At 50.2% G+C, this 18291-nt stretch overlaps 1 protein-coding gene across 1 annotated transcript in view; it reads right to left on the bottom strand.

Moving 5' to 3' along the window:
- Positions 1-18011, bottom strand: part of LOC147105319 (uncharacterized) — a 49583-nt gene extending 31572 nt beyond the window's left edge. The window contains exons 1-3 of the mRNA XM_086011799.1: positions 17636-18011; positions 16972-17134; positions 16313-16812 (exon numbers count right to left, since the gene is read on the bottom strand). Of these exons, the coding sequence (XP_085867925.1) occupies positions 16313-16812; positions 16972-17134; positions 17636-17881 (909 nt within the window). The 5' untranslated portion in view covers positions 17882-18011. The remainder of the gene's footprint in view (positions 1-16312; positions 16813-16971; positions 17135-17635) is intronic.
- Between the last annotated feature and the right edge of the window lie 280 nt (positions 18012-18291).

Here is an 18291-nt window from a genome sequence, read left to right as displayed (position 1 = left end):
TACTGTGGCAAAAAGAGCAGGTCAGAGGCTGGGTATTCTGCGGCGAGTGTCGCACCTCCTGACTCCCCAAAGCCTTTCCACCATCTACAAGGCACAAGTAAGGAGTGTGATGGAATACTCTCCACTTACCTGGATGAGTGCAGCTCCAACAACACTCAAGAAGTTCGACACCAGCCAGGACAAAGCAGCCCGCTTTATTGGCACCCCATCCACCACCTTAAACATTCACTCCCTCCACCACCGGTGTTCTTCTCCAAGTTACACACCACCCTGAGTTGGAAGTATATCACCATTCCTTCATCGTCGCTGGGTCAAAATCCCTCCCTAACCGCACTGTGGGAGTACCTTCACCACACGGACTGCAACGGTTCAAGAAGGTGGCGCACTACCACCTTCTCAAGGGCAACGAGGGATGGGCAATAAATGCTGGCCTTGCCAGCGATGCCCACATCCCATGAACGAATTTAAAAAAACACCCAAGTGCCTACCCTCGTGTGTTGTTACTTGGTATAATTGAACTAGGATGAGGGTGAGTGTGAGGTGTGGCTAGTGAAACGGGGAAGTGATAATGTAGAGAGAGAGGGATGGGTGGAAGTGCAAGGTAAGTTGGTGTGAGTAAGGATGTGCAGGAGTAGGGTAGGGAAGGCAGAGTGATGGGGATGTGATGAGTGGCACAGCACGATGAGATTGAGTGTGGCTTTGCAGTAACGTTTTGTGATCTACTGAGATCATTGAAAGGTTTGCGCCACTGCAGCCTGGTCCTCCTGACGACATCCCTGCTTGTGTCCTCCTGTGCATTGTGCAACCAGGCTGTGTTAATCTCCTGGGGAGGTCTCTTCCGCCCATGGGAAAGGAAGATGACCAACCTGCGTGCTGTGACTCCCTCCAAAAGTATATGGAGAGAGTCAAGGGAGAGCCTGGGTGCAGCCATGCACCTCTGTACAGTGCTTGTCAGTATTTGCAGCACCTCAATGCTGTACAACACAGCACAACTGTCAAAATCAATTTGCGCATGGTCGCTTCCTTCAATTGGCCAGAAAATGCGCTGGGCTGACTTAACAAGCCCAATCAGTGTAAAATCACTTCACAGTGTGGGATGGAGCCAGCAGTGGGATCGCGACCCGCCACCGACCCCGGCCGCACCGGACCCGCCGAGATAGACTTCCTCCTTATGTCATTGGTTCCAACATGGATCACAATTTCTGGCTCTTCCCTGTCCCCTGGCAGAGTGTTCTGCACCCTCTCCGTGATGTCCCTTACCCTGGCACCAGGGAGGCAACATACCATACGGGTCTCACGTCGGCAGTAGCAGAACTGCCTGTCTGTCCCCCGACTATTGAATCACCAATTACTACCGCATTCTTACACTTTGCTGTACCGCCCTATGCAATCCTTTGCCTCACGGTGTCGTGCTCGGGACTGCACTCCTTCAAGGTGTTGTCACCCTCCCAAATTCAATGCTGAATATCGGTTTGAGAGTGCCACTCTCCTGGAGGATTGGTGGACTGCCTGCCTCTTCATATTCTTCCGGGTGGCCACCCACTTGCTATTCTGAACTCTCCCTGGCTGTGGGGTGACCTTCTCCTGGAACCTATGACCCAGGAAACATTCAGCCCTGCAGTGAATCCAGCTGCCCCTCCAGCTCAGAAACCCTCAGCTGGCGGCACTTCCTGCGCACATTGGCCTCCAATTTTCCCTTTAGTTTTTTATTCATTCACGGTGCCCCATAATTAGCTTGCTTGTTTTTGACTTCTAGTGAAATACATTTCTCCTGAACTCCAGTGATTACCCTTTTAAATTTTCCCACTGATTTTCTGTCTCTTTGGCCGTGATTTAGTCGACGTCCTGCAGTCAGAGTTTAAGGAGCTCAGGAGGAAGTTGAAAAGGTAGCAATCTCTGGATTATTCCCATTGCCATGCGCTAGTGAGAGTAGAAATAGGAGGATATGGCAGGTTAATGCATGGCTAGAGACATGATGCAGGAGGGAGGGCTTCAGAATCCTAGGACATTGGGACAAGTTCTGTGGCAGGACGGATCTGTTCAAGATGGACAGGTTGCACCTGAACAGAGCCGGGACCAGTATCCTCATGGGCAGGTTAACTAGTGCTGTGGGGGAGTGTTTAAACTAATTCGGCAGGGGGCTAGGCACCAAGATGTAGTATTAAAAAGAAGAAACAAGGTGCACAGAGGATGGGAGGGACAGTTAGGGGTTATTTTGGTGAAAGGGTGAAAACAAGCGCTAAATGGGTGCTGTGCTAATAAGGCACACCCGGTTCAAAGTCTGGTTTTAACACGCAATTTTGGTCCTAATTGCTGATTGCCATCATTTGAACTTGCCTGGAGGTGCTAAATCAGACACCTGCAGTTTTAACACTCAAGTAAGTGCTGGTTAGAAGCTATTTTCGTGCAGCAGTATATGTGGGCTCCACTCACCCACTTCCACTGAAGGTGTGGAGTGCGCTGTCTGACACACAACGGCACGTTTCAGGATGGCTCAGGGACCGAGGGAGAGGGCGCACAGGTTCTCGGACATGGCACTGGAGGTCCTGGTGGAGGAGGTGCAGAGGAGGAGGGATGTCCTGTACCCGCAGGGGGGAAGGAGTCCACCTCGCCCTCCTGTCCCTATCTCCTGCAGCAGCTGGTGCTGCTCTGCCTGGCCTCATGTCCTCACCTCATTTCTCCTGCAGACCAAGGGAGACCCCTAGCAAGATGCTGATGACCAAGCACATCCTTTCTCCTGGTGACTCCTATAAGGTGGCCAATAAGGTGGAGTAGCCCAGCACTCACTCTTTTTAGGTGAAGTCCTCAGAGAATTTCCAGAATAAATGTTGCTCGAGTGTTGGTGAAGTCTTGACAAACTGTCCCAGAAAGCTTCCCGATGCGTTTCAAAAGTCCCCTTCAAGCCTCCAGCAGCAAGTGAACAGTTAAAGGTGATATAGCTTTAAGTAGCGCTCGAAATCCTCAGCAACGACTTGTTTACTCCCAATCAGCTGGTCGCCGTTAGACAGGGCGTTAAATGAAGCGTTATCCATCAAAATGACAGCACCCTCTTTAATGAGTGCTAGTAGGCAATTTAATTGCTAATCAGCTCCGGGCGGCCTTTACTAGGGCTGGCTTCAACTTCTTTACCAAGATGGCGTCTTGCGTTAAACGCAAACTAAACCAATATTGCAGCTTAAGACCCCATCTTGACCACCTCTTTGCCTCTTTAGCGCCTATGTATTAAACTAAAGCCATCCCCTTAGAGTTAGAAATAATGCAGAATTAGATGGAGATCATAGAAAATACAAAGAGGTCTAAGATAGGTTTGGAGTGCATGTGTGTAAATGTATGAATCTTCCAATCCTCCTTGGATACAGGGGTGGTAGCAGAGGACTGGAGAATTGCAAATGCTACACCCTTGTTCAAAAAAAGGGGAGACAGGCAAACCTGGCAATTACAGGCCAATCAGTTTAACGTCGGTGGTGGGGAAGCTTTTACAAACAATAATTTGGGAGAAAATTAACAGCCATTTAGACAAGCATCGACTAATAAAGGAGAGCCAGCACAGATTTGTTCAGGGTAAATCGTGTTTGACTAACTTGATTGAGTTTTTTGATGAGGTAACAGAGAGGGTGGATGAGGGCAGTGCAGTTGATGTTGTGTATATGGACTTTCAAAAGGTGTTTGATAAAGTACCACATATTGGGCTTGTAGCAAAATTGAAGCCACATGGGATAACATGGACAGTAGCAGCATGGATACAAACTTGGCTAAGGGATAGAAAACAGAGTGTTGTGAATGGCTGTTTTTCAGACTGGAAGGACATATACAGTGGTGTTCCTCAAGGTTCTGAAAGGCTAAGTCATGCTTAACTAACCTGGTAGAATTCTTTGAAGAGTAGACAAGGGTAATATTGTAATGACATTTTCAAAAGGCCTTTGATAAAGTATCACACGGTAGGCTCATGACAAAGGTTGGGGCATGTAGATCAGGGCACAAATAGCTGAAATAATAGCAAATTGGATAAAAAATAGAAAGCAGAGAGTGGGTGTAGTAACCTGGGAGGTTATGAGTAATCTGATCCACCAGGTGGTGCTGTGGCAATTGCTCTCCTGAGTTAAGTCTGATCTGTAGAGTGGGACTCTTTGTTTTTGCTGCCTCATGGCAGAAGCTTTTATGTGCAAGAGTTGATTAAACCATGTTAAGGAGTTAACCTGTGTCTGTCTCCATCTATGGCCATTTCAAGATACCACATATGGCGACGAGAATAAAGGATGGAAAAGTTTTGGTGGATCAGTCATAGTTAGGGAGTATTCGGAAGAGGTGCTCGGGTTGGTTAGCAAACTAGTCGGAAAAGCACGAGGCTAGGCCGCGGGAGTCGAAACGGAGTTTGATTTTTTGGCTGAAGTGACCGGACTCCAAGGATGGCAGGAACGGTAGGCTCCGTGGCACCTTTTGACAACAAGTCGCAGTCTTGGGAGGAGTATATTGAAATACTGAGCCATTTCTTTATGGCAAACGAGGTGGACAGTGCTGAAAAGAAAAGGGCCATTTTACTGAGTTGTGTGGTAGCGCAAACCTATACACGGATGAGGAGTCTGCTGAGCCCGGAGCGGCCAGGAGAAAAATCTTTTGACGAGTTGGTGAGTCTACTAAAGAATCATTTCAATCCGAAACCTAGTGAAATAGTACAGAGATGGAAATTCAATTCGAGGATTAAGAGGCCTGAAGAAAGCGTTACTGATTATGTGGAGGAGCTTCGGAAGCTCGCACAGGACTGTAATTTTGGAAATGCGCTCACAGTCATGTTAAGGGACAGACTAGTATGCGGAGTTAACGACGACAGTATACAGCAAAGGTTGCTGTCAGAAAAAGGATTAACGTTTGAAACGGCACTTAAAAAAGCACAAGCCATGGAGACGGCTAACAAGGACATTAAGGACTTAAACAGTATGAGCAAGGAGAAATGGAGTAAACCAGTGGGAGGAGCTGTTTTCAAGATGGAAGCTGGCGCGAAAAGTCCACCAGTCGGGGTTGGGGATTGCTACTGATGTGGCGGGACGAGCCATTATGCAATGGACTGCAGTTTTGCAAAGGCAAAGTGCCACAATTGTGGGAAAATAGGGCACTTAAAGAAAGCCTGTAAAAGGGCAGTGAGCGAGAGAAGCAGTGCTAAAGGGGCAAAGCATGCAAAAGGGGGGAGGGAGAAGTACACAAAGCGGGCAAATTACATACAAGAGGAGGAAGAGTCTAGTGAGGAGGTTTTCACTGTATACAGTATAGACACTTCAAGGCCCAACGTACCCCCTCTCACTCAGTATTTGATAGTGAACGGAGGTCAAGTAAAGTTTGAGATTGACACCGGATGTAGTGTAACCATAATGTCGCAGACTGAGTACGCCAAGCTATGGGGGGAAGCAAAAGTACCAGAGCTAGGTACATGCCCCATTAGTCTCAAAACCTACACAGGACAGAAGGTGGACATTTTGGGGGCGGCCGAAGTATAAGTGGAACACAAAGGAGTCACCAAAGAGCTTACGGTGGTAGTGGTAGCAGGGTCAGGGCCAAATCTGTTAGGGCGAGGGTGGATCAGTGAGTTGAGTGTGTACTGGCAGGCAATGAATAAAATGGAGGACAGTACAGAGGCACTGCAAGAAGTGCTGATGAAGCATGAGTTAGTGTTCAAGGACGAACTGGGCACCTTAAGGGGAGCCACAGCCAAGATTCATGTAGCCAGTGATGCCACGCCTCGTTTCTTTAAACCAAGGTCGGTACCTTTTGCAATGAAAACCAAGGTTGAGGCGGAACTAGATCACCTGCTAAGGGACAAAGTAATAGAACCAGTGAAATTTTCAGACTGGGCGGCACCAATAGTCCCGGTATTGAAGCCCGACGGTAACGTAAGGGTGTGTGGTGACTATAAGTTAACAGTGAACAGAGTATCATCACTGGAACAGTACCCCATTCCGAGAATGGAGGAAATGTTAACATCGCTCGCTGGGGGAGAAAGATTCAGCAAACTGGACATGAGTCATGCGTATCAGCAGATATTGCTAGATGAAGAATCAAAAAAGTTTGTCACGGTGAACACGCACAAGGGGCTGTTCACATATGCCAGGTTACCATTTGGTGTCAGTTCTAGCCCAGCAATATTCCAACGGACTATGGAGGGCATTCTGCAGGGCATTCCAAAGGTGGCCGTGTACTTAGATGATATTCTGCTAACAGGAAGTGACGATCAGGATCACTTAAAAACACTGGACAAAGTGCTACAGCGGCTGGAAGAGGCGGGGCTACGCCTGAAATGGAATAAGTGTAGTTTCATGGAGAAGGAAGTTACATTCCTGGGACATCGGGTGGATGCCACAGGCCTCCATCCATTACCAGGGAAAGTGCGGGCAGTGCAGGATGCACCTGCACCCACCTCAGTGACTGAACTGAAAGCCTATCTAGGGCTCCTGAATTATTATAACCGGTTTCTTCCAAACTTATCGATGCTGCTGAGAAAGGAGGAGCCATGGCGTTGGGAGCCAGAGCAAGCGAAAGCGTTTCAGCAGTCAAAGGAGCTACTTCAGTCCAGCAGGGTGTTGGTGCATTACGACGAGAAGAAGGAGCTGATAATGTCCTGCGACGCATCACCCTATGGAGTGGGGGCAGTGTTGGCCCACCGCACGCCAGATGGAGCAGAAAGGCCCATCGGGTTTGTTTCACGCACGCTCACAGCTGCGGAAAAGAACTATTCACAGCTTGATAAAGAGGGGTTGGCCATTATATTTGGAGTAAAGAAATTCCATAAGTACATATATGGGAGAAAGTTTGTAATCAGTACTGACCACAAGCCTCTTATTAGCTTACTGAATGAGATGAAAGCGGTGCCTCAAATGGCATCACAGAGAATAATGAGATGGGCAGTAATACTAAGAGCCTATGAATATGTGATCACGTACAGAGCCGGCAAGGAAAACAGGAACGCGGATGCTCTCAGCCACCTGCCCCTCTCAAAATCTCCTCGCAGTACTTCCCCTGAGGAGCACGTCCTGATGCTGGATCAGGAGATCAGTCCCCTGATGACTTCAGCGCAAATCCAGGGCTGGACAGCCAAGGACCCCGTTCTGTCAAGGGTCCGTGAGTATGTGTTGAAAGGCTGGCCAGATCACCGTGAGGGACCGGAGTTCGCGCCGTACAGAGACAGCACGAGCTCAGTGTCCAAGATAGATGTGTGCTATGGGGAGCACGCATCATAGTCCCAGAGCGGGGATGCTCTACTTTTATGGAACAGTTGCATCAATCGCACCCAGGAATGACTAGAATGAAAGGACTGGCTAGGAGCTACCTGTGGTGGCCTAACTTGGATGCTGAAATTGAGTCAAAGGTAAAGTCATGCACTATATGTCAGGAACAGAGGAAAGCACCTGCCGGGGCACCACTCCATCCCTGGGAGTGGCCCAGCAAACCCTGGAGGAGAATTCACATAGACTATGCGGGACCTTTTATGGGCAAAATGTTTTTGGTGCTGGTTGACGCTCACTCAAAGTGGATCGACGTTTATCCAGTGAGATCTGCAATGACTGATGCCACACTGAATTGTCTCAGGAACAGCTTCAGCACGCATGGTATTCCAGAAATGATTGTATCCGACAATGCACAGTGTTTTGTTAGTGAAGGGAGCAAAGAATTCATGGTAAGGAATGGAATCACACATGTCACCTCGGCTCCATATCACCCAGCCTCAAATGGGTTAGCCGAGCGAGCCGTGCAGACTTTTAAGGAGCTCATGAGGAAGAGCTCAGGTGACACCCTGGAGACCAAGCTCAATAGAGCCTTGTTTAGTTATCGTATAACACCCCAAGCTACCACGGGGCTTTCTCCGGCTGAGTTGATGATGGGGAGAAAGTTGTGGTGCACGTTAGACCTGATACACCCAGATCTCAAAAGCAAGGTTGAGACAAAACAAACAAACCAAAAAGCGTACCATGACAAACATACTAAAGCTCGCCATTTCGCCATAGGGGACTCTGTGTACACCCGGAACTTCGGTTATGGACCTAAATGGATACCAGGACTAATCCAGGACATTACAGGACCTGTGTCGTACTCCGTGTTACTAGGGGATGGTCGAGGGGTTTGTCGGCATGTGGATCAGCTTTTCAGCCGGCAGCAGGGGGAACTGCCTCAGATGGAACAAAGGGCAGTAGAGGAGGCTGTTCCAGGACCCAGCACGGCTTATAAGGTGCCAGTGGACACTGGTACTGCCAGGCCACAGCGGGACAGAGTAAAACCAACATCAGAGACTACTCCAATCTCAAGTGCGAATGAATCTGAGAATCCACCACAAGTGGAATTAAGACGTTCACAAAGGATTCGCAAGCAACCAGAAAGACTTATACAAACCTGTTAAATTAGTCAGGGGTTAACCATGGTTAGAGCATACTGGTTAATTAAAACATAGTACCTAGTAAGGGTTATTGTTTAAGAATTGCATACGGCAATCTTAAGCGGGGGGGAGTGTAGTAACCTGGGAGGTTATGAGTAACCTGATCCACCAGGTGGTGCTGTGGCAATTGCTCTCCTGAGTTAAGTCTGATCTGTACTGTGGGACTCTTTGTTTTTGCTGCCTCATGGCAGAAGCTTTTATGTGCAAGAGTTGATTAAACCATGTTAAGGAGTTAACCTGTGTCTGTCTCCATCTATGGCCACTTCAAGATACCACAGTGGGGGTAAAGGGTAGTTATTCAGAGTGGCAGAAGGTGGGTAGTGGAGTTCCACAAGGATCAGTTCTGGGACCACAGTTGTTCACAATTTACATTAATGATTTGGACTTAGGAACAAGTAACTCGATATCAAAGTTTGCAGATGATACTAAACTGGGGGGTATAGCTAACACTGAGGAAGAACACAACCTAATACAAGAAGACATTAGAAACCTTGCAGACTGAGCAGTTAAGTGGCAAATGAACTTTAACATAGAAAATGTGAGGTAGGAAAAACAGAAACATCCCCTACACCTTAATAAAAAAACTGAATGGGGTAGAAGAGCAAAGGGATCTCGGGATACAGGTGAACAAATCATTAAACACAGCATCGCAGGTCAGCAAGTGCTAACAAAGCACTGGGATCTATTTCTAGGGATATAGGGGGAAAAATTCAGTATCGCCCCGTTTGGGGCGCCATTATCGGCCGTGCGCAAAGTTTAGCGCCTGGCGCTAATTATTGCCTCCGACGGCAAACTTGGCTTTTATCGCCCCTGGAGGTGATTGGAGCGCTAAATCAGGCGCTTCACATCTGTCTTAAGGCGCAAAGGCCGAGGAGTGAGGCGCTACCTCAGAGCACTGGCGAAGCAAGGAAGGGCAAATCAAAATAAACCTGCAAAGTGCTGCTCAGTACTCAAAACTCCTTCACATAGCATTGAATCTCTCCAGAAGTCTCTCTCTCTCTCTCTCTCTCAGACTGCGTGGTGCAAAAATGTCACCGACAAAAAAAGGCAGGAAGCGGTCGCCTTTAAATAGCGCTCCCCCAGTCCCTTCTTGACTGCAAAACCCTCCCCTCAACCTGTCGTTGCTAGCGGCAGGCGGTAAGGCAGGGGGCGCCACTCAATATCCGGTCCCGGGCGCTAGCGGGGCGTTGCGCACTCGACTGACGTCACAATCTGCCGGCGCAGGAGTTCATGGCGGTAGTGTTTAGCGCCGCCGCAAATGTCTAGTTAATTTCGCGAGCGGCGCAAACATCGGCGCGCCCGGGCACAAGTTGCTTTGCGCCCCATTAGCGCCCTCTTAAAGCACTAACGGGAGGCGCAAACAACTGAATTTTTCCCCCCATAAAATTCAAAAGTTATGTTAAACTTGTATAAGAACCTCCTCAGGCCACACTTGGGGTACTATGCACGGCTCTGGTCTCCAGACTATAAAAAGGACATAGAAGCACTGGAGAAAGTGCAAAACAGATTTACAAGGATGGTACCAGAACTGAGAGATCACAGCTATCAGGGAAAATTGAACAGGTTGGGGCTTTTTTCTTTAGAGGAGACCTGATAAAATTCTTTAATATCATGAATGGGTTGGACAGAAAGTTTTCACTTGTGGGAGAATCCAAAACTAGGGGCCATAAATACAAGATAGGGAAATAAGGAGAAATTTCTTTGCTCAGAGAGTGGGTAGAATGTGGAACTCGCTACCACAGGAAGTGGTTGAAGCAAATAGCTGAGATACTTTCAAAAGGAAACTAGAGGAGTACATGAGAGAAAAGGAATAGAAAGATATGCTGAATGGCTGAGATGAGGTAGATAGAATGGGAGGAGACTCGTGGGATGGGGGGATTGTCCTATGAGGAGAGATTGAGTAGACTAGGCCTACATTCACTAGAGTTTAGAAGAATGAGAGGTGATCTCACTGAAATAGACAACATCCTTACAGGGCTTGACAGGGTAGATGCAGGGAGGGTGTTTCCCCTGGCTGGGGAGTTTGGAACCAGGGCTCACAGTCTCAGAATAAGGGGTCGGCCTTTTAGGACTGAGATGAGGAGAAATGTCTTCACTCAGAGGGTGGTTAATCTTTGGAATTCTCTACCCCAGAGGGCTGTGGAGGCTCAGTCGTTGAGCATATTCAAGACAGAAATCGATAGATTTTTGAATGTTAAGGGAATCAAGGGATATGGGGATAGTGCGGGAAAGTGGAGATAAGGTAGAAGATCAGCCATGACCTTATTGAAAGGCTCGAGGGGCCAAATGGCCGACTCCAGCTCCTATTTCTTATGGTCTTATGTTCTTAAACACCAGCACAGACTAGCTGGGGTAATGGCCTGGTTTCTGCGCTGTATATTCTATGTAATTCTATGTAATTGCAGATTGGCAGTTGCTTGTAAATTCCCAGATTTAAGCCAAATGAAACCACCATGAAATGACAGCCTTTGTTTTATGTTTAAATAGTTTAGACGTATTACGGTTAAAGTGCGATGGACTCAGAACTTTTATATTGACCACTGGATCTCCCGCAGTATTGCTTACAGATTTTTTTTTAAGTTTTAAAATAAGTTGAATAGATACATCAGCGGTGATCACTTGGTGCACTGCAGGTAAATCAGGGAATGAATGTGTTTCTCTCACATATCACAGCTACCTAACTAAATCAATAAAACATGAGCAGTTACCTTCACAGTCCTAATAATAGGTTCCTGGCTTTAATACTGCTAGTCCTTTTCCATGGCTGGATGGAACGGAGCTTACAAAGAGCAAATCCTGGCACGCACTGGTGTCAACCAATTAAAAATAAAATCTGGCGTGTTATGTGCTCCAAGCTGCAAAATGTGGTCGTTTATATTAAACTCTGTTGAGGTAGAAGAGCAGCCACGATCTTATTGAATGGAGGAGCAGCCTCGAAGGGCCGTATGGCCGACTCCTACTCCCATTTCTTATGTGAAGGCCTGAATGAACTCTGAGGCGGAGTGCAGGCAGTCTCACTCCACCTCATTGGCTGTAAATTACTTTGGAATGTGCTGAGCTCGTGAAAGGCGCTATAGAATTATTATTTTTTTATTCATTCACAGGATGTGGGTGTCGCAGGCAAGAGAGGGTGGTGGCGAGCCGCCATTTCAGAGTCACATATAGGCCAGACCGGGTAAGGACGGCAGATTTCCTTCCCTAAAGGACATTAGTGAATCAGATGGGTTTTTACGACAATCCGATAGTTTCACGGTCACCATTACGGATACTAGCTTTTTATTCCAGATTTATTTAATTAACTGAATTTAAATTCCCCAGCTGCCGTGGTGGGATTTGAACTCACGTCTCTGGATCATTAGCCCAGTAGTTTTACTACAATGCTACCGTACCTTCTAAATGCAAGTCGTTTCTTTCTTTGGGTAAATGCACTGCCTGGGGTGGTACTGAGCCACACAATTCAGGGCAGTCCCATGCCCGCTCTGTACTGAGTGAGGGGTCTCAGCGGGCCAATAGTGGGAAAACCACAAGGCCCCAGTGGATCCTGGGTAAGAAGGGCAAGAGTTCCCACTCTCCTGGTGTTCAGTGACCCTCGCTGTGCAGTTGTGAATCTTGGATGAGGAGGAAAAGATCCAGCACGAAGAACTGGAGGACTGGCGGTCCCCGTGGAACCATAATCCCAGAACAAGTCACTGTCTTCTGAGACAGCAGGGGAAAATAATTCCTACAGACCAAACCATTGACCGTTCACCCATTATACATTATGTATGGAACTCGCACCAAGTCCCGTTCAGCCATCACCCTTGTGCTTTCTGACCTACACTGGCTCCCAGTCCGGCAACGCCTTGATTTTAAAATTCTCATCCTTGTTTTCAAATCCCTTCATGGTCTCGCCCCTCCCTATCTCTGTAACCTCCTCCAGCCCTACAAGCCTTCGAGATCTCTGCTTTCTTCCAATTCTGGCCTCTTGCGCATCCCCAATTTTCATCGCACCACTATTGGTGACCATGCCTTCCGCTGCCTAGGCCCTAAGCTCTGGAATTCCCTCCCTAAACCTCTCCGCCTCCCTCCCTCTCTCGCCTCCTTTAAGACGCTTCTTAAAACCTACCTCTTTAGCCAATCTTTTGGTCATCTGTCCTAATATCTCCTTATGTGGCTTGGGGTCAAATTTTGCTTGACAACGGTTCTGTGAAGCACCTTGGGATATGTTACTATGTTACAGGCACTATGTAAATGCAAGTTGTTGTTGTTGAACTCCTTTAACACTGAAACATTTAATCCTGGCATTATTCATTGGGCAGCACAATCAATATTATCCATCCACAGCACACAGATGTTATCCTGTGCAAGCTGACAATTATTCATAAAAGACTGTGTTGAATAATAATAGTGGATTCATGTAGATTCTCTTGTAGGACAAGTGATTAAGTGGGCTGATGTACAGATACTATGGATTGGCCATTTAATCCTTAGAGCTCCCAATCCAAGCGTAATCAGAACTCATGATATTCCTCAGCAAAATAATTGCAAATTTATCAGAATTGGGCTTCATTTTGTGCCTCCATTTTAAATGTTAAACTGCCACCCAGTGGTTGTAAGAACACATTACACTTTCAAAGTGCCCATTCCAAACAGCTGCTTAAATTGATGCCTGTAATCGGGGGGCCTTGAATATATGATAATATACTCTCCCATATTTATTGGCGTTGATGTTATAACTGTTGGAGTATCGATTGGAACACTCCTGGTCCCACTAACGCTGGAGATAATTTAACAAAAGAAACTGCAAGTGCTGAAAATTCTGAAATGAAAAATGAAAATGTTGGAAATACAGAGCGTGCCCAGAGAAAGATTTTGAGTAGCAACGCTTTCTCAGAACCAGAACTGTGTCCTTCCAGTAGCTTCCTAGTCAGCCATGGCTCAGTGGGCAGCGCTCTCGTTTCTGAGTTAGAAGGTTCTGGGTTCAAGTCCCACTCCAGGGACTTGAGCACAATGTCTAGGCTGGCACTCCAGTGCAGTGCTGAGGGAGTGCTGCACTGTCGGAGGTGCTGTCATTTTATGAGACGTTAAACCAAGGCCCCGTCTGTCCTCTCAGGTGGATGTAAAAGATCGCACGGCACTATTTCAAAGAAGAGCAGGGATGTCCTCCCCGGTGTCCTGGCCAATACTTATCCCTGAACCAACATCACTAAAACAGATTGCTATTTGTGGGAGCTTGCTGTTCGCAAATTGGCTGCCACGTTTTCTATATTACAACAGTGACTACACTTCAAAAACTATTTCATTGGCTGTAAAGAGCTTTGGACATCCTCAGGTTGTGAAAGGCACTGTATAAAAGTTGCTTGCGCCAGCAGTTAGCGCCTTAAGAGAAGTGAATTTCGGGCGCTATGCGTGTAGCGCCCGGGCACAGCGCAGTTTCCGCCTCGCCCCAAATTAAGTTGGCCGTTAGCGCCGGCGCAAACTTTAGCGCCCGCCCGGATGCGCGCGCAGAAAATGACGTCACATCCTCGTGCAACGCCCTTTGGCCACCCCGATTCCAAACTTCAGTCGGACCGCCCCATTGTGCGGCTGGCGGCCGGAGCGTTTGAAAAAAGGAACGCAACACAACCAGCGCGGGCCCCGGGGGGCGCAAATTAAAGGGGACGTACCCTCCAGTATAAAGCCCAGCCATTTTGCAGCAAACACTCTTGTGCAACGCATTTCTGGACACACAACAAGGAGGATAGCTAACTGGTTTCAAGCAGCAACAGCTCAGGTATTTTTGGACTCAGGCCAGAGCGCTGCAAGTGGCCTTTTGGAAATTTGACTGTTTGCCAGGATTTGATGGGGGTTGCATGGGGTGCCAACGCGGAGCTGCAGCGCCATGTCCGTAGGGCTCGCAGACGCATTGTGAGAGGGGCAGCCCTGGCTAGAGGCAGAGGGGGCAACAGGTGTCGGCCACATAGGCCTTACCCAGTCAGGCTATACCGCCAGCAGCGCTCCTACCTCAACATGACTGGCGCGCGATGTGTTAGAAGGCTCCGATTCCGAAAGGAGGTGGTTGCAGAGATCTGCCACCTGCTTCGCAGAGATCTGCGTCCAAAGCTCAGGTGCAGGACGTCTCTGTCGGTGGAAGTGAAGGTGACGGTGGCATTGAACTTCTATGCCACCGGCTCCTTCCAATCGCTGCTGGGGACATAGCAAACATCTCCCAGTACGGCGTGCATCGCTGCATCCGCCAGGTGACTGAAGCACTGTTCAGAAGGAGAAGCCAATTCATCTCCTTCCCCATGGCCCTGCAGAGCCAGCATCAGCGCGCCTTGGGATTTGCAAGACTCGGGGACTTCCCCTTGGTGCAGGGTGCCATTGACTGTACGCATGTGGCTTTGCGGGCCCCTCTGGAGCATGGCGAGCAGTATCGCAACAGGAAGGGCTACCATTCTCTGAATGTGCAGCTGGTGTGTGACCACAAGCAGCGCATCATGGCTGTCAATGCCAGCTTCCCAGGCAGCAGCCACGATGCGTTTATCCTGCGGCAGAGTACTGTGCATGACATGTTCGAGGCGCAGCATCCCCCAAGAGGATGGCTACTCGGGGACAAAGGCTATCCTTTGTGTACCTGGCTCATGACCCCGCTCCGCGCGCCCAGGACCGCTGCTGAAGAGGCCTACAACGAGAGCCATCAAACCACCCGCAACATCATCGAGCAAACTATTGGGGTCCTCAAGCAGCGGTTCTGCTGCCTTGATCGCTCCGGAGGAGCTCTGCAGTATTCGCCGGACCGGGTCTCCCAATTTGTGGTAGTTTGCTGCATGCTACACAACCTGGCAATCCGCAGGACTCAGGCACTGCCACCTGACGTTGGAGCAGCACCTCAGGAGGAGGAGCAGGAGGAGGAGGAGGAGCAGGAGGAGGAGGAGCAGGAGTACGTTCCCAGGAGGGAGCGACCAGGGCCAAGGGCCGCACGATGCCACCTTATTACACATTACTTCTAAGCCCCCTGTCAGGGAATGCCTTGTGGCCATGAGGGAAGATGAATGCAGCCGCTCCGCAAGCCCTCAGCCGGCGAAGCCACCAAACACTAACAAGAACAACCATGGAGACTGTATGAATAAAGATAATTATTTATTACACAAAAATGAAAACCCCTTCCCACATGAATCCCCAAAAACAATCAACGGGCCCCACAAAAAGCCCAACAAACGACTCACTCCCACAAACTGGGGAGGAGTAACTCCACATTTGTACAAACCTGGCCTCAACCTCGGCCTTAACACAAAAAATAAGCCCACGAACCAAACAACCATGGGCAAAAGAAAGATGGCCACCGCCATATAAAACGAAAGCTGGCCACACCCTCTACTGAGTGGCCCGCGAGGGCGAGACCTTGTCCAGCCTTTTGCCTCCCCTGCCCGGCCTGCTGCTCCTTCGCAAGCTCTGCCCAGTGGCTGCTGCGAGGCTGGGGGAAGGCGCCTGAGGCTCAGATGTCCTTCCGCCAGATGCCGCTGGGGGGCGGCCTACACGGCCTTTGGGCCTCGAGGGGCCGGCTGCTGAGTGGCGCACCTGAGCCTGGCCAACATCAGCTCCAGCCGCTTGCCCTTGACGCCCCAGTGGGGGAGTGGCGGCGACGGATGGCGCAATGTGGGCAAGCTGGCGTCTGGGATGCGCTGGCTGGTGCTGTGGCGCGCTGGCACTCGGCTGGGCCCGCACTGCAGGATCCGCAACAATCAGCCGAGGGGCGGCTCGCTGGGATGCTCCAGCGCGGCGGCTGCCCTGGCGATGCCTGCCTGAGACAGCGCGTGTGGCAGCAGTGAGTGCCCCTGTTGTCCTGGTGTGCGCCCGCATCACACCCGCCAGGGTCTTGACGGCATCAGTGAGCATGCGGCCACTTGCGGCAGTTGATGCCCCGAACTCGCGCACACTGGTTGCCAGCGACTCGATGGCCTCAGGCATGCGCCCCACCACGCTCATGAGCTCCGTGTGGCGCCGGTCCGAATCCTCGGCCATCTTGTCCAGCTTCCGCGCCTCCTCCGAGGTGAAGGTGTCCGGACTGGAGTCGGGACTCTCCCGCTGGGGAGCAGGGGACCGAACTAGGGGAACCTTGCCACGTTGGTGGCGGCGAGTGTCCCGATCAACTGCACTCCCCTCTGATCCTTCCCCCCTTTGGGGGGAAGGCCGCGGCCCACGCGCACGGCTCCTGGGTGGCTGGACGCCACTGGTCCCAGAAGCTGCAATCCCCTGCGACAGTTGGTCCAGGCACTCGTCCAGTGAGGACGTGTCAATCATTTCGTCCTCTCCTGCGGGACCTGAGTGTTCCCCTGATGGTCCGGCTTGCTCTTGCTCCTCCTCCTCCTCCTCCTCCTCCTCCTCCTGCTCGGAGGGGCTGTCACTGGCAGCTTCAGGGTCCTGGTCGTCACCAGCTGAAAGCAGGAATGCACAAGAGTAGCTTCAGAGTGAGGAAACGGCGTCAGCGAGGGAGTTAGGACTGGTGGCATTCAGCGCATTGGTGGGACAGTGGCAAAGGAGGTAGCTCGGATGCGCAAGTGCGACGCGAGAGGGCCAAAAGGCGAGGTCCTTACCATTGCCGGGCAGTGGAGGGTCGGCTACTCCGCACGCTGTGGGCACGATCAGCCGGGCTCCCATGAGCCCACACACGCGCTCCTCCAGGCGAGTGAGCTTCTGCAGCTTGGCGCGGCCTCCCCTGGTCCTGGCACGGGCCTGGCGATTATAGGCAACTTTAGCCTGCAAGAGAAAGGACGGGCTGTAAGTACGGAGTGTAGCCCTGATGTAGTGTGCACTGTCTCCCATGGTGGAATAGCTTGGCCAGAGTGTAGCCCTGATGTACTGTGCACTGCCTCCCATGGTGGAATAGCTTGGCCAGAGTGTAGCCCTGATGTAGTGTGCACTGCCTCCCATGGTGGAATAGCTTGGCCAGAGTGTAGCCCTGATGTAGTGTGCACTGCCTCCCATGGTGGAATAGCTTGGCCAGAGTGTAGCCCTGATGTAGTGTGCACTGCCTCCCATGGTGGAATAGCTTGGCCAGAGTGTAGCCCTGATGTACTGTGCACTGCCTCCCATGGTGGAATAGCTTGGCCAGAGTGTAGAGTGCAGAATGGGCAATTGATGCTCATGACTGTCCCAAAGCTGCTGGCTGAGGGCTGGCCATTAGGCCTTTCAGCTCCCTTTGCCCATCATGTCAGGTGTACATGCAAGAATGAGGAGGAGACTGGAAAGGGTACTCACCCTGACAATCCTGGTCAGGTCGTTGTATTTTTTACGACATTGTTTGTGGGTCCTGGGGGCATCGCCGGTGAACGTCACCCTGTTGGCGATCTGCTTCCAGGCTCTGGTGTATTCTTGGTGATTCGGATTCCTCCCAGTCTCTGGGAACAAGATCCTGCGCCTCTTCTCCAGAGCTGTCACCATTATTTCCAGATCACCCTCTGAGAAGCGCAGGGCACGCTCACGGGCCTTCTCTGGCGTTGCCATGACTCCCTGGGGCTGAGCAGCAGTGTTGAGGCCTATTTGCAAAGCTGCAGTGTGCAGGGCGTGGCAGCAGACCAAATCGTCCCTTCCCCCTTTAAGAGCTGGTCGGCGCCACGGGGTCTGCTGTCAATCAAAAAATGACCGCACCCGCGCTGCGCCCCGCCTCGGCGCTATCCCTCTGCACCGCCGGCTTAACGCCTAAAGATAGTAGTGGAACGCCTCTTTTAGCGCTCCACCAACCTCTTAGGGCGAAGCCACTGAATTTCCGGCAAGGGGGCGCAACTTTGGGGCGGGCGCTAACTTCGGGCGGGCGCTAACGTTAGCGCCCCAAAACTGGCTATACTGAAATTCTAGGCCAAGATCTTTCTTCTTTTTCTTCTGATTGCTGGTTCAGTCTGCGTAAGCACCAGAGA

The sequence above is a fragment of the Somniosus microcephalus genome, chromosome 18 (assembly GCF_052327205.1).
Source record: "Somniosus microcephalus isolate GS21.2 chromosome 18, FLI_Smic_1.0, whole genome shotgun sequence".
NCBI classification, from domain to species: domain Eukaryota; kingdom Metazoa; phylum Chordata; class Chondrichthyes; order Squaliformes; family Somniosidae; genus Somniosus; species Somniosus microcephalus.
This window is presented reverse-complemented; position numbering and strand designations above follow the sequence as displayed.